The 14,907-nt window shown below is 35.0% G+C and overlaps 4 protein-coding genes across 5 annotated transcripts; 2 read left to right on the top strand and 2 right to left on the bottom strand.

Annotated features, from left to right (window-relative positions):
- The first annotated feature begins 200 nt into the window (after window positions 1–200).
- LOC130498488 (transcription factor HRS1-like) lies at window positions 201–1,851 on the top strand. Of its 2 annotated transcripts, XM_056991933.1 has the most exons (5): window positions 201–379; window positions 488–771; window positions 853–1,033; window positions 1,155–1,231; window positions 1,342–1,851. In XM_056991933.1, exons 1-5 carry the CDS (start codon window positions 244–246, stop codon window positions 1,705–1,707), a joined length of 1,044 nt encoding a protein of 347 aa, XP_056847913.1. In that variant the 5' UTR covers window positions 201–243; the 3' UTR covers window positions 1,708–1,851. The 2 variants fall into 2 exon arrangements, with proteins under 2 accessions (XP_056847913.1, XP_056847885.1); XM_056991905.1 differs by having other exon boundaries at window positions 488–1,033.
- Window positions 1,852–6,643: 4,792 nt separating this feature from the next.
- LOC130510449 (homologous-pairing protein 2 homolog) lies at window positions 6,644–9,828 on the top strand. Its single transcript, XM_057006774.1, has 7 exons — window positions 6,644–6,779; window positions 6,884–6,909; window positions 7,102–7,369; window positions 7,439–7,509; window positions 7,589–7,777; window positions 7,863–7,968; window positions 9,556–9,828. Exons 1-6 carry the CDS (start codon window positions 6,752–6,754, stop codon window positions 7,959–7,961), a joined length of 681 nt encoding a protein of 226 aa, XP_056862754.1. The 5' UTR covers window positions 6,644–6,751; the 3' UTR covers window positions 7,962–7,968; window positions 9,556–9,828.
- On the bottom strand, window positions 8,002–11,943 carry LOC130495909 (uncharacterized). The gene is made up of 5 exons (XM_056987512.1): window positions 11,770–11,943; window positions 9,819–11,655; window positions 9,557–9,688; window positions 9,477–9,496; window positions 8,002–8,840 (listed from the first exon to the last, which is right to left on the bottom strand). The coding sequence occupies exons 2-5, from the start codon at window positions 10,278–10,280 to the stop codon at window positions 8,171–8,173; spliced, it is 1,284 nt and encodes a 427-aa protein (XP_056843492.1). The 5' UTR covers window positions 10,281–11,655; window positions 11,770–11,943; the 3' UTR covers window positions 8,002–8,170.
- A 1,523-nt stretch (window positions 11,944–13,466) lies between these two features.
- On the bottom strand, window positions 13,467–14,423 carry LOC108853372 (uncharacterized). The gene has a single exon (XM_018626791.2). The coding sequence runs from the start codon at window positions 14,364–14,366 to the stop codon at window positions 13,731–13,733; it is 636 nt and encodes a 211-aa protein (XP_018482293.1). The 5' UTR covers window positions 14,367–14,423; the 3' UTR covers window positions 13,467–13,730.
- Window positions 14,424–14,907: the final 484 nt, after the last annotated feature.

Here is a 14,907-nt window from a genome sequence, read left to right as displayed (position 1 = left end):
TTTTATAAACATAATATTTAAGCACATCAAGGCGTATAAAATATAAAAATAAAAACATGAACCGCAAGATTCGTCTTGTAATGCCGACTATGTTTTTTATTCGACTATGTTTTTTATTCGATCAAGATAGTGATCCTTGAGAGGCTTTATAGAGCCATATATATATGTGTGTGTTGATCCTTCTTCTCTAAACAGAATAAATCTCAAACTAGAGGTGAATTATTAATTTATCCCTAAAGCACCATGATTAAGAAGCTAAGCATTATGGACTACAACCGGGAGAGATGTGGTCAATACATCGAAGCTCTTGAAGAAGAACGTCGAAAGATTCTTGTCTTCCAACGTGAACTTCCTCTTTGCTTAGACCTCGTAACCCAATGTACGTATAAATTCGAGATTGCGAGTTATGTTTTCCTTTTCTTGATTAAAACGAATAAAAAAATAAAAATATATATGAAAAACTTATATTTTTCTTTTGTTTGTTAAGCGATCGAGAGGTGTAAGAGGGAAATAACGGAGACGGGCACAGATAATGTGTACGGACAATCAGAATGCTCCGAGCAAACAACCGGACAATGTACGCCTGTCTTGGAACAATTTCTTACCATCAAAGACTCATCGACCTCCAATGAAGAAGAGGTAGAAGAAGAATTAGAGGATGAGCAGGGAAATCACGACCCCGAAAATGATTCTGAGGACAAGAACATGAAGTCTGATTGGCTTAAGTCTGTTCAGCTCTGGAACCAACCTGACCCGCTTCTTCCAAAAGAGGTAACTATATTAGAGAACCCATATCGAACCTCAAGACAAATCTCACGAGGACAATCTAAATATTTGCATTTTGAGTTTCAGGAACAGTCGCAACAGATGATGGAGACGGAGGTGAAGAGAGATGAAAGTATGAGAGAAGATCCAATGGCTAACAGTGGCGAACGAAGGAGAAGAGAGACGGAGAGAAAGCAAAGAAGGTGTTGGTCGTCGCAGTTGCATAGACGCTTCTTGAACGCTCTCCAACACTTAGGTGGACCTCATGGTGCGTTTTTGATAATATTTATATACGGGGTATATAATTTTCTAACGATTTAGTAAATAAGTTTGTATTTAGGGTTCATCAAATTTTAAGTTAGTATACTTACTTTGGTTCCATTTTGCAGTAGCTACGCCAAAGCAAATAAGGGAGTTTATGAAGGTTGATGGATTAACAAATGATGAAGTTAAAAGCCATTTACAGGTAACGCGTGCATTTCTTTTCTTTCTATTATTTGAATTATAAATTCAGGGCAGTAGAAACTCTATTTTTAGACAAAACTGATGTTATTTTTTCAACTGGATATATAATAGAAATATAGACTCAATAGAAGAAGACCAAGCCAAACAGTCCCTAACAACGGGAACTCTCAAAAGCAACATTTCGTAGTCGTCGGGGGTTTATGGGTACCACAATCTGACTACTCTACGGGAAAGACCACCAGAGGAGCCAGCACTAGCGGCACTACCACGACAACGACCACAACCACAACCACCACCACCGGGATCTACGGAGCAATGGCCCCACCACCAGCGCCACAGTGGCCGAGCCACTTCAATTTTACGCCGTCTATTATTGTGGATGAAGGATCGGGAAGCCATAGCGAAGAGGTGGTAGTCCGATGTAGCTCGCCGGCGATGTCTTCCTCTACTCGCAATTATTATGTCACTAAAAATTAATTTGTTTTACGTACCCTCTCTAATGTATCGATTCATTTTTATTGTGCTGTTATTGTGTCCCATGTTAGAAAATGTGATACCGTGACTAAATGAGTGTATAGACTATAGAGTTTTGCACCGGAAACAATACTATATATTAATATTCAGGATACATGCCATTTTTTCATTTGCATATTATTGTTGCTCTATTCGTTTTTCTATTATTTCAATTTTGTTTACTTGTTATATTCTTGACATTAACGCATATGTGAAATAAGAAAATATGGAAAACAAGTTTTGGGGATTTGTTCTGTCCATATTACAATTCAGTCATATTGTGTTCAAATTAGAACAATGTGTTATCTGTTATTGTGTTTTTTTTTGTTTCAGAGGTATATCGGTTCTGTGTAAGAGCTCAAACTAATCTTCAAATGAAAATGTATAAGTTTCTTTTTGAATATTCAAATGGACCATAAGCAATAAATTTATATACGTAAATAGCTTGTATAAACATGGCGGCAGAGTACTAAAGGGATCTTAAAAGTATATACTTTTTTTTTGTCGACCATATATATTTATAAGATGCACAAAACCACATGACAACAAAGTTGATTTATTATGATAACAAGACCCGGAAGAGGACTGACTTATTGAATTGGTTGCATTGACGGGACGAATATGCCCGAATCCGAATGCATAACTTACTATACTTATAGTTCTATATATACCATTGTCAACATATTTTCAATATTTAAATCTGATTTCATGTTACCTGAATATTATTATAAATATGCACGTTAGCTGCTATATATGCCCTTGTCGTAGAGTATATTCCCGGGAAATAGAAGACTTTTATCCATTAAGGGGCTGACTGGTTTTCTTGCTACCACCCGCAAACGCAGTTTTTGCGGTTCATAGCGGTTGTTGGCGTTTCGAAACAATCACAGAAAACGCTATAAATCGCTTCAAACCGCCCCGAACCTCTTAAAATCAAAAGCTGGTTCCAGCTAGCGTTTGCGGTTGCGGGCGGTTGCGGGAGGGTAAATTTTTTTCTTTAAAAACAGAATAAATAAAAATAATAGTAAAATATCCGATAAAAAATTTCAATTGAAATAATAGAAATTGTAAAATGTATTCATATTATATTTCAATTTATATTATAAAAATTCAAAACTAAAATATTTTCTATAAATTTTTAAAATTGAATAATATGATTTTATAAATATAAATTTTATATTTATCATATTATTATGATTTTTAATATTTTTTATAATTACATAAAATGTAAATATTGTTAAATTATTATTTAACAGATATTGCGTTTGGTAGTTTACCAGTCATGAGAGTCCCGCAAACGCAACAATTTCTAACAATTGTACCAGTCGTACAAATCTCTAGAAAACGCTTAAAACCGCAACCATCTGCACCCACAAACTCTCGCAACCGCAACCGCAACCGCTGCAGTTACACCAGTCAGGCTCTAAATAGCCATGGGTAAGTTAATATATTTGCCTATTTGGGCAGTATCTCTCCGAATCTTGAATTAATCTAAAGATTGTTTTAATAAATTTTATTAGTCGTACCGGTCTTACAGTTAGGTTTGCCTTTTGTGGTGGCTCTAGGTGCCATGTCGCCTTTTAAAAACTTATGTCTATACCAGATTATTGGTGTGAAAAGTATAAAAAGTGTAAGATATAGATACTAAAACAAAGATGTTTCGCGATATTACTTAACAAACCATATTCTCTCTTTCACTTTTATATTTTTAAAAATAACGATTTCTTTCACTTTTATATTTTTTAATTAATTACAAATTACATAGCACTTAATCAATTTAATACTCAAATGTATTATTTTTATGTAAATGATCAGAGTGAACATATATAGTCTAGATGTTGCATGAATTTTAAATTAAATTAATTATGTAAAATTTATGAAGTTTGTTTTAAAAATATTTACTACTTATATATGATTATACATATTACATAAAATGTCTAAGATTTATCTTTTGGTATCCTAACTATTTCAAATAATGTCTTTAGAATTTTGAAAAGTAAAATGACATGACATGAAATTTTTAGAATTTTAATATATTTCCATTTATTATTTAAGGATGCATATTTCCATTTTGAGATAAGCTTGTTTTCTGACGTGCAGATTATCAATAAGATTGTTACAGAAAAAAAAAGATTATCAATAAGATGACTCTCCTCTTCAAGATCGGATCAACCTGGCGAAAATTCTGTGTAGAATAAACAAACAAATTAGAACAAAAAAATTAGATTACATTTTACTTTGAAAATATAAATAAATGTATATATGGTGTATTGACGAGACGACATCCAGATGACCAGGAATCGGACTAGGACTTCATTAAGTATGGGTTTAAAAATAATAATTACTAATTAGGTTGGCTTGTTAGTTAAGCTTTAAGCATGAGTTTATGTGACCTTTCACACAAGTTAAAGAACGAAATGGCTCTTGATACTTATTTTGAGAGAAGTATTTATAATTGAAACAAGGGAAACATACAGTCTACAGATAATTAAACAATCAATAAACCTCATGCTTTATTGGTCTACTAGTATTATTCCCATGCTACGCATGGGTCAAAATAATTATATTTAAAATTATGTAATAATAAATTTGTAATTTTACAATTATTAATCAAAATAAATAATTATTTTAATTAAATACAGTATAAATATAGATATGAATGGCCTGTGAGGTGGTTGCATTCAAACTAAAATGTTGGGAACTATAAAAAAAAACATTTCTTGTATTTTTTTAAAAATATAAAAAGTACTATATTTGATTCACTTGTTTTCTTTGTATTTTTCTTGTAAATAAATATTCCATATAGAGCATAAGTTTGTATTTTTGATCATAAAATAGTTATAAAGAATATATTTTGTATAATTAAAATTACAGTTTATTAGGTAACTAAAATTATTATCTTTTTAGTCTTTGATTCTCATTTATATTTTTTTTCCTTTAGTTATATCTTTTATATTTCTTCTTTTCAAAGTTATATTTTCTCCCACATTTTTGTTTCCAAATGACTTTACAAATATGGTAACACTATATAAGAACTAAAGCAGTATATATATATGTATCAAGCGAAAAATAAACAAAATAGTATCTTGACTGTATTAATATAATCTAAACACATAAGAAAAACAAAGGAAGACCAACCTGATCAAGTTAGGCTTTTATCCATATAATTCTTCTATCACCCGAGTTTCTTAAGTTCCATTTGTTGTTTTCTAGTTATCATCACATTTCCATCTTCGGTGCGTCTCACGTTAAAGGCCATGTATATGTGCTTTACTGTGAGTCTCTCTTGCTCTTCTTCCCTGAATTATCACCACCACGCAAATAAGCATATTCCAGCAAACTGGAACTGATTTAATCAATTTTGAAAATGTTATAGACTTGTTTTGTTTATGTTTATCTATTTCACCATGCAGTATGTAGCATTTTACTATTTCTATAAAATCAGAAGTCATATACAGATTTGAATAAAAAAAGTTTATGAGAAATGTTTTTTTTTATGAAAAATAAATTATCATACCGCAAATATGCTTTGAGCATTAAGAGTTTGGTATTTTTAGTTACTAACCTGGCGTTCAACTTTGGAGTATGCATTACCTATCCCATCCATTGCAAATTTGTGTTTCTTCTCAATCTATTGAAATATTTATTTTTAAGACTACTGTTGCCACCTTTTGACTATATTGATATGGATCCAGAATTGTAGACTCCGAAGATTGAATATGCTCATTATAATTTTTTGATTTATCACACTTTAGGGAGAGTTGAGATATGTTACGTACAAATAATAGAGATTTTGAAAGGAAATAGAGATGAATTTAATGGTGTTGTATAAATGTAACGGTTGCAAAAATTATGAGATCATGGTGAGAAAAATAAGGAATTTTGTATTTTATAGAAAAACTTAAAAGAAAATTGAAAGCAGTTAATAACAAATTGGTGAAAAGCATGAAACTGACTTTTGCATTCAAATTCTTTTGTTTTTACATTTTTCTTTAAATTTTAAATATATTCCATGTGTCAGATTTTTATTGGTAAGGTAACTTGTGTTTTAGTATATAGGGATATCCAACATCTAAAAATCATAAACTTTTTTTTTACTAAAGAAATATTAATTTTGTAGGAAGAGTACATAAAACTTGCGTGGGATAATTCGAATTGGCCTAATTAATTCGCTATATCAAATTTGTAGGAAGAATACAAATTTTATGTACGACCTTAACTTATCATCTTCTGTACTGTATGTATACATATTAAGTACGTGCTAATCTTGTTTTAATCTTCAGCAAAATGGTTGACATTGTGAATATAATTTTGGTTAAATCTTCAGCAAAATGGTTGACATTGTGAAATAACTAATATTTATACTGTCTCCCAGCAAATTACTGGTTGACATTGTGAAATTAATCATTGACTATGTAATATAAACCCTTAAGAAGATCCTTCGTGGTGACTAGTAAACTAGATAGAAGCTCGTAAAAATATTATTGAATATGTTTAAAAATAATGAGATAGTTAAAAATTAAGCGATATGCATTGTCCAGGCAGTGTGTATCTGTGTATTATTTGAAGGTCATACTCATCACCTGAGTCCTAAGATATCAATAACGTTATTAAACAAATGATTTTGGTTCTGACTTTTTAGTTCTGATATTTTCCCAATGAGAGAATGATTCTCCAACAATATGTCCAAACTGTGGGCTTGATGGGCTAGCCCATCTTTAGTCCACAATGTCAGATGCCCAATCACCACCCCAAAAACAAGCCAGGTCTCAGCTGAAGCAGCTGCCCATTTAATTGGGCCTAGAAAGAAGAACTAAATGGGCCTAAATATAATGGCCCATACGTTATGTCTCGACTAATACGACGTCGTATAAAGGAAGCTTCTCACTCACTCACTCGTCAGTATCATCAATCATCTTCCTCCCGGAAAAGAAAAAAAAAAGTTGCCGTCGCTCTCTCTCTCTCTCTCTCAAGGGTTTCTATTTCCCGCGCATTATAGACGAAAAAAATGGCTCCTAAAACGGATAACACAGAAGGTATAATAATCTCGCGAACGAACAAATCATCTACTCTCTTTTGATTTTGATTTCTCTCTCTCTCTCTCTCTCTCGTTTCCTGAATTTTTGTTTCGAATCTGCAGCGATCGTTCTCAAGTTTGTAAACGAGGTAATAATCACTACTTTTCTTCGATTCCGTTTCTGCGTATCGGTAAAACCTAGTTTATAGACATATATACAACCAATGGATTCGAATCCCGAAAATTTGAGCTAAAGTTTTAAGTGATGGTGATGAAACTGATTCGCGAATCGATGTGGAAAAAAAAAAATCAATCGCGTTTTGAATTATTGTGTGTTGCAGCAAAACCGACCTCTAAACACGCAAAACGCAGCTGATGCTCTGCAGAAGTTTAGCCTCAAGAAGACGGCTGTTCAGAAAGCGCTTGACAGCCTCGCTGAATCTGGCAAAATCACTTTCAAGGAGTATGGGAAGCAGAAGCTGTACATTGCTAGGCAAGACCAGTTCGAGATTCCAAACGCTGAGGAACTTGCTCTGATGAAAGAGGAGAATGCAAAGCTCCAGGAGCAGCTTCAAGAGAAGAGGAAGACCATCAGTGAAGTCGAGTCAGGTTTGTGTTGCGTTTGAATCGCTTCATAGTTGCACACGGATATCATGATGATCTTATGGTTCTTTGCAGAAATAAAGAGCTTGCAGTCAAACTTGACACTAGAGGAGATACAAGAGAAAGATGCTAAGCTGAGGAAAGAGGTAAAATGTTCTCTCTCCTTGAGTAAGCTTTTTAATAGGTAAAAAGCTTAAATGGTTTGAGTTCAACATTGTGTACCAGGTTAAGGAAATGGAAGAGAAACTGATCAAACTACGCCAAGGTGTTACGTTGGTGAGGCCGGAAGACAAAAAGGCTGTTGAAGATATGTACTCTGACAAGATCAACCAGTGGAGAAAGCGTAAGAGGATGTTCAGAGACGTTTGGGATACTGTCACTGAGAATTTTCCCAGAGATATTAAGGAGTTTAAGGTGCGAAATCCATACAAATATACTTTTTTGCGTAAGTTTTTCTCTTTCAAACTACATTATTATTAACCTAATGTTGACTTGGTAGGAGGAGCTTGGAATTGAATATGATGAAGATGTCGGCCTAAGTCTGCAGGAATATTCTGACCTGATTCCACATGGTAAAAAGAGAGGCAGAGGGCAGTAATTTACAGGTAACTTCTTTGAAAGTTCAATTTGTTTCTAGAAACTTAGACAACATATGCCACCACTGTTCAACATTATTGAAACCTAATATCCATAAAGTATACAATACAATAATGTTACACCCTTGACCAAAAAATAATGAACAGAGAAAGAAATTGTACAAAACTCAGTCATTATACCATAGATGCACCTGACAAAATTTTATACTTCTTAGTATCCACGAACCTGTCTGGTCCTGACTGAAATAGGACCCTTTAAACTAGCTTTACTCATAATAGGTTCTTCAACCGAATGAACCATGCTGTCCACATGTCCTGTATCCGCTCTATCAGAACAATCCTTAAGACTTTCCTCATCTTTAACCTCAGTAGTAGTATTAGTCTGAACAGTATGTTTGGTTTCTTCCTCACTGTCGTACACCACAACAGCCTTCTCCAACAGCTTCACAGGGTCTTCTCTAAATGACATCACATCCTCAATATTATCTTCTGTATCCGATATAGACTTCTTAGATTCTGTGAGATCTTTTGTATCCAATATAGACTTCTTAGATTCTGATCTCACATCCGCTTCACCTTCTGAAAGATCATCGTCATCATCATTACCTTCTTGTTCTGTTTTATTGTTTCCAGAACCACTAGATGAACTTCCCCCACCAGTATTACCCGTATTGTCTGGTCCACAAGGCGCAAACTGACAAAGCTCTACAGCTGCTCGTGCAGCCGCTGCTGCATGAGCTGCTGACACAAACGCTGCTTGCGCAGCATCAGCCACATCTTTGTACTTCTGCTTTCCTCTCTTAACCAAATCAGACAACCCTAAGCCTTCTCCTAACTCATCTTCTCCAACTTCACTTGCTAACTTAGCCTTGGAAATAGGCCTGGGCGTTCGGGTACCCATTCGGGTACGGGTCGGTTCTTTCGGGTATCGGGTTTTTCGGGTTTGGAAATTAAAACCCATTCGGGTATTATAAAATTTCGGATCGGGTTCGAGTCGGATCTTTCCGGGTTCGGGTGGGTTCGGTTCTGATGTAAAGGAACCTGAAAATAACCGAATAACCAATGTATCCGTAACGGGTTCGGATAATAGTACCCAAAATAACCATATTACCCGATTCGGTTCGGGTATTTTGTATCCAAACTACTCAGATGTACCAAAAAATAACCAAAAATACTCATTTGACACAGTTTTGTTTAAGTACTTCTATCCAAACTACAATATTTTATCCGAAAATACACAAAATTATTGAAAATAACTAATATATTAAATTTATAATTAAAATTAAAATAATTATACATATAATTATAAATAATATTTTGAAATCTATATTTTATTTCAGATATCTTCGGATACCCATTCGGTTTTCGGTTCGGGTCGGGTTGGATACCGGTTCTTCGGATACAACAGTTTAGGACCCAAACGGTTATTTCTGAAGAACCGAGTAGACCCGATACCCTGATTTTTCGGGTCGGTTCCGGTTCGGGTCCTCGGGTCCGGTTTTTGTGCCCAGGCCTACTTGGAAACATCTGATTTTCCCTGCACGAATCAGAATATTTAATGATTAGCTCATTTTCAAAATTTGTTTTTGATTGTAGGTTTACTTACCTCATTGGTCGTAGAAGAAGCAACTTCTAGTTTCAGAACGATGTTATTTTCTGCAGCAATCTCCTTCAAAACCTTCATCCTAGCTTCTCTCGGTGGATGTCTTGTCGACAACTTCTGAATTATCTATAGTAGTAACACCAAAAAAGAAACATGAATATATTAAGTTCAGTAAGTATTTTCTTCTGTATGTAGAGATATACAATACAAGGTATTTGAATACATTATAAGGTTGAGTTGAATCAAAGTTGCTTACTTTGGGATTAACCCCACAATCATTGCGCAACTCGATGGACCTAGCCGCGATATCTTTACCAAAACGCGAAACCAAAACGTTACGAATCTCTTGAAGCTCAGGAAACTCTCCTATTCTAGAAGCTGCAAAAAGCAAACTCGAAACAGCTTCTAGAAGCTCATCAGGGCAATCTCTGCTGTGTTCGAAGAGGTGAACGCGGTCGAGCAAGAGAGTGAAGTAGCCATGGATGAAAAAGAAAACATCGAGGGTGTTCTGGTCTTTAATGACTTGGTCGACTCTCTGGTAAGCGTTCTCGTGTTGGCCAAGCTTAAGAAGCTGGGTGACATCAGAGGTGGCCTGAGAGCATTTGACTTGACGTTGGTTCTTGAGAATAGAGAGCCTGGTGAGAGCTAAGTTGAGAAGAGACTTGAACTTGTTGGTTTTGAAAGTCCGACCAAGCAAAGCGTCTAGCCTCTTCCCCATCTGCTCTGAGATAAGATAAAATAGGTTGAATGTGCTTCCTGGTTTTAATGTGAGTTTATATGAAGGAAAGAAAATATAGACGCGTTACGAGTAACGACGTTCGATGACTTAGCAACGGAGTTGGAAAAAAACGACCAACTGAAGAAAAAGCATGGGGTCAGTAATTATAAAAACAAAAAGGACCACTTCTGAAAATCGTGCGCAGAGGGTTAATTAACGCGAGGATTAGTTATCTTTTAGATTAAACAATAAATTAATTAAAATGTACATATGAGAAGCTACGTAACAAAATGAGTAACATATGTCCTGTCTGCACATCTCAAATGTGATTTTCCGTTGCAGTCTCTAATATACGGTATAACGTGGATTCATAACGAGGAGAACGTACGTTCGTGTACATATTAGTTTCAATAAACTATTGTAAGAAGAATTCACAACACAAAATACGTATAGGCTAATAGGAGAAGAGAGTCTCTTAATTCTATTTTGGTCAACATTATGCTCCTTAAGTCACATTTCTATGGTTCCAACTTTCATTGTTTTTTTTTGTTTTCTTCTCTTTTTAGCTTTCTTAAGCTCTTATTGAAGCATTCGTTTCAAACATTGTGAAATAGACACCAGGAACTGTCATGGTTACGGCTCTTATTCTTCTTAATATAATTTATTTAAGAACGACAGGTTTAAAGGGATTATTTACACGTTTCCCCTTGGCACTAACAGCCCATTAGAAAACACCTTAATCTCCACTTTATTAGGTGTGACATCAAATTAAACAACAACAAAAATTTGAAAACCTTCGTAGACTTCTGCAACTCGTCTTTAAGTAACTTTCCACATCATTAACATTTTTTGTATTAAGTCTGGTGACCATGTTGTCATAATGATAAGGAGAGGCTTTTACATATGTTAGGTAGGAAAGAGCTGTTTAACTACGAAGCAAACTCCCCTAATTAATCTCGATTATCTCAAGACACTAACGAAACCAAACATGGTATAATCTTTTGTAATTGTAGATTTGCAAATCAAAATTTCTAAGGCTACTGCAGACCTCAAGCGTTTCCTCAAAGAGATGCATGAACATGATATTATGTGAATCCACCTACCAAAGAGGAGAATCTAAAATCAAAATTACAATGTGTAATAGACACATATGTATCTAGAGCAAGAAATATTATATATAGTGTTCACTTTGCTCGTGATGAATGTGTAAGCTAATGCATGTGACACTGTAAGTATCTTTTCAAGATCAAGTATGGAAATCTTTGTCCAGAAGATCTCTGAAATGAACTAACACCTTGGTATCCTCACCTCACCTGCATATAAAGCCTTTAATCACTGAACCAAAACCTCTTCCCTCATTTTTCTCTTTATTTGTCTGAGAAAAGAAAAAGATAAAACAATTGTTTTTAGGATAAAACAATTACTAACCCTTAATCATAATATTCAAATTACATAAAAGTTCTAGATATTATACGGAATGGGTTTTTACCTTTTCAACTAACACTGTCCCCCTCTGTAGAGCCATCGGTTCAAACGCCATTCTACAAAAAAATTAAATCACTTATACCCTTCACTAATCTCAACATCCTTCACCAAAATAATCAAAATATGGAAACCCCAAATCAAAACCTCCCCTCTCATCAAAACTATAACCTAACCCCCCTATATAGATTAGTGAACCCATGGATAAATATTTAATTTCTATATTTTTCAAATTTGAAAAAAAAGTTTCAAAATCGTTTTTAATTATATTTTAATGATTTTCCTGAAAATATCAAAAAAACAGTTTTTCGATTTTTGAAATATTTTTATAAAATTCTATAAATCAAATAAAAATTATTGACGTTTCCGTTATAATTTTATGATTTTTAGTTTGACAAATGAAATTAAAAGAAAAAAACAGGGAGATTTGGACTTTAAGTTGTTGAACTAAGGGCGTGTGAGACAATTACTCCCCTCTGTAGCATTGAGCTTAAGTCCTGATGATCTATAAATGGTCATTGTTAAATAGTAGAAGGTATCAGAACAAAACTAAACGTGGATGCCTTTAAACCGAAGAAAAATAAAATCTCCAATGTTAAACTTAAAGCTCACCTTGCGAAGCATCTTCTTAGGGAAGGGACCTTTCAGTTCCATATGGAGGCGTAATATACCATTGTTGCGGAGCCAGGGAAAAGAACTATGCACGTTTCTGTAGCTCTTTAGAAACGACTAACAAGTAACAAGATAAGGTGTAATTAAGTGTGTAACTTCGTTTTTAACAGCAACATTGAGCTACTAAAGTCACAAAGCTTTTCACACGTTGTTGTCTAGCTCCATTCACCTAGACAATCAAGTCACGACCAGATGTTAGAAATTAGTGAATCAATCAGGAAAAAAAAAACAGAAACACATACAAGAATAGCCTACCAACATATTGCCTATGTCGCAGTGAAGAACAGCACAGTTCTTTAGATTTTAAGGTATATGAGTAACTGCTTCGCATACAATCTAACTGCAGATAGCTTTAGACAACCAATGTTACGACCACACTTCTTCAAAACCTCATGTTTTTGCAGTCTAACCACGTTCTTCGCACAAGCAATGTGACACTCAGGTTATCTAATCTCACAGACTAAGAAACGGGAAAATCAGAAGAAGGTATATAATTTGTTTTTGTATACTGATAGGTACCACAAGACCTCAAATTATGAAAGAGAGATATAGACTTTCCCTAGTTCGATAAAAGCTTACTGAGGTCATCTTCTGCTAATAGTCAAAACTATTACATGATATAACCCTGGATAGGTTTATAAGCTAGTCCAGCTTAACTCGACCGGTTATCCCGGATCTTTATGTGCACCTTGTTACAATTAGCTCCACAAATTCGGTTTTCAAGAAATCATATATGGCTAACTATAAACCAAAATCAGTCTCAAACGATGAAGAAATACTTGTAGTAGTTGTTTGGTTTGGGCTTTATGGGGGATATGGTTCATGGGCTATCTTTGTCGCCTTTTTCTAAAGATGTGAGCAGACTTGCTCTAATTTCTTTTCTTTTTTTTTGGTCGAAAAAAAAATGAAGGTGTCAATTGTCAAATACAAGAGACTGAGAGTAAATTTCACATTATGTCTTAACAAAAACTATTAAGGATCTGGCTAAATCGAAAAGTGAAGGTGTCAAATAAAGAGACTGAGAATGAAATCTCCTGCTAAATAAAATTTCACATTAACAAAAACTATTAAAGATCTGGGAAGAACAAACAAACGAATTCGCTTACAATAATCTAGAAATTTACCCCCACTAACAAAGTATTTAACTTTCCTAATCCTAACAATTAATTAATAGAAAATTAACAATCTACCATAAAATGATAGGGGTTAAAAAACATGGAAAAGCCACACACGCTTTACAAAACGTCACCGTTTAACCATTTCCCACCTAATTAAAAAAAAACTCCGAAAAGTTTTTTATTCCGCCGGCAAAGACTCCGACCGCCACGAAAATAGATCGCCGGCATCGAAACCATCATCGGAAAATCCAAACAGCCCATCCACGACGACGTAATCTCCGCCATCTCCGACGCCGGAACCGAAATCCAACGAGCCGTAGTTCGAAAATTGGTCATCGAACCCCCAAAACTCGTCGACTCCAGACGAATCCGACGACGCTCGCACCAAATCCGTCGTTTCAACCTCCTTCGCAACGACGGGAACCGGAGAAACCGGCGGCAGACCAAGCTCGTCGTCGGAAGCCTCGAGAAGGTAACCGAGATCCGGCTGGGTCTCTTGCGTAACCGTCGAAGATAACTCGTCCTCGAAGCTCTTCATAACCGAGTCGAGTTCTTGACTCACCGGTTCGGGATCCGAGTCATCGAGAACTTCGAGTAAATCATCTCTCAGCCTCTTCACCTCGGGGGAGTCGAGAATCGCGTCGTCAGACTCGTCCCGGACTCGTTTTTTCTCAGCTGAGTCAGTCCGAGTTAGCCTTTCCTCCGCCATAAGCTTTCGGTTCTTTTTTTTTGTTCGGTGAAACTTTTTTATTTTATCAGTGGCAGTATTGAAATTAGTGAGGGATAGAGGTGCAGAATGGGAAGAAGGGAACATGAGGCTTTATAGTAAGAGAAAAGAGAGAGAGAGAGAATGTGAGAAGGGGAAATGTAAAAGGGAGAGATAAACGCGTGAGATGTGACGGATTGTTAGGCGCGTGGGAGAGCGAATCCTTTGGAATCACGGATCCCTCGCTTTTTTTTTTCTTTTTTAGCTTTTTCCTGGTTTTATATCTTTTTAATACTGCTATATATTTTCTAAAAATATTTGTTTTGAAAACTTCCAGATGTCTCTTTCTGGTTTTTAAAGTATAATTAATTGATTTGAATTCGGAACTTGAAGTCCGGTCACGTTGATGTGCACATGCCCAGTCAATTACGCCCTCTGGATTTTTCTTTATTTTCCTTCTTTAGCAAAGCTTCTTGGTTTTTACAAAATAATTTTCTATTAACTTTTTTCTGGAAATTCGATTTTTTTCTAGAAATAATCTCACGTAACCTCAAACCTGGAATTGATTTTTATTTTATATGTATATAACAATAGAAGTTGAAAACAAATAGTTATGATAATAAATAAATTTCTATTTTTCCTGGTTTGC

The sequence above is a fragment of the Raphanus sativus genome, chromosome 1 (genome assembly GCF_000801105.2).
Source record: "Raphanus sativus cultivar WK10039 chromosome 1, ASM80110v3, whole genome shotgun sequence".
NCBI lineage: Eukaryota > Viridiplantae > Streptophyta > Magnoliopsida > Brassicales > Brassicaceae > Raphanus > Raphanus sativus.
The sequence above is the reverse complement of the archived record's forward strand: the minus strand, read 5'-3'. Positions and strand labels throughout refer to the sequence as shown.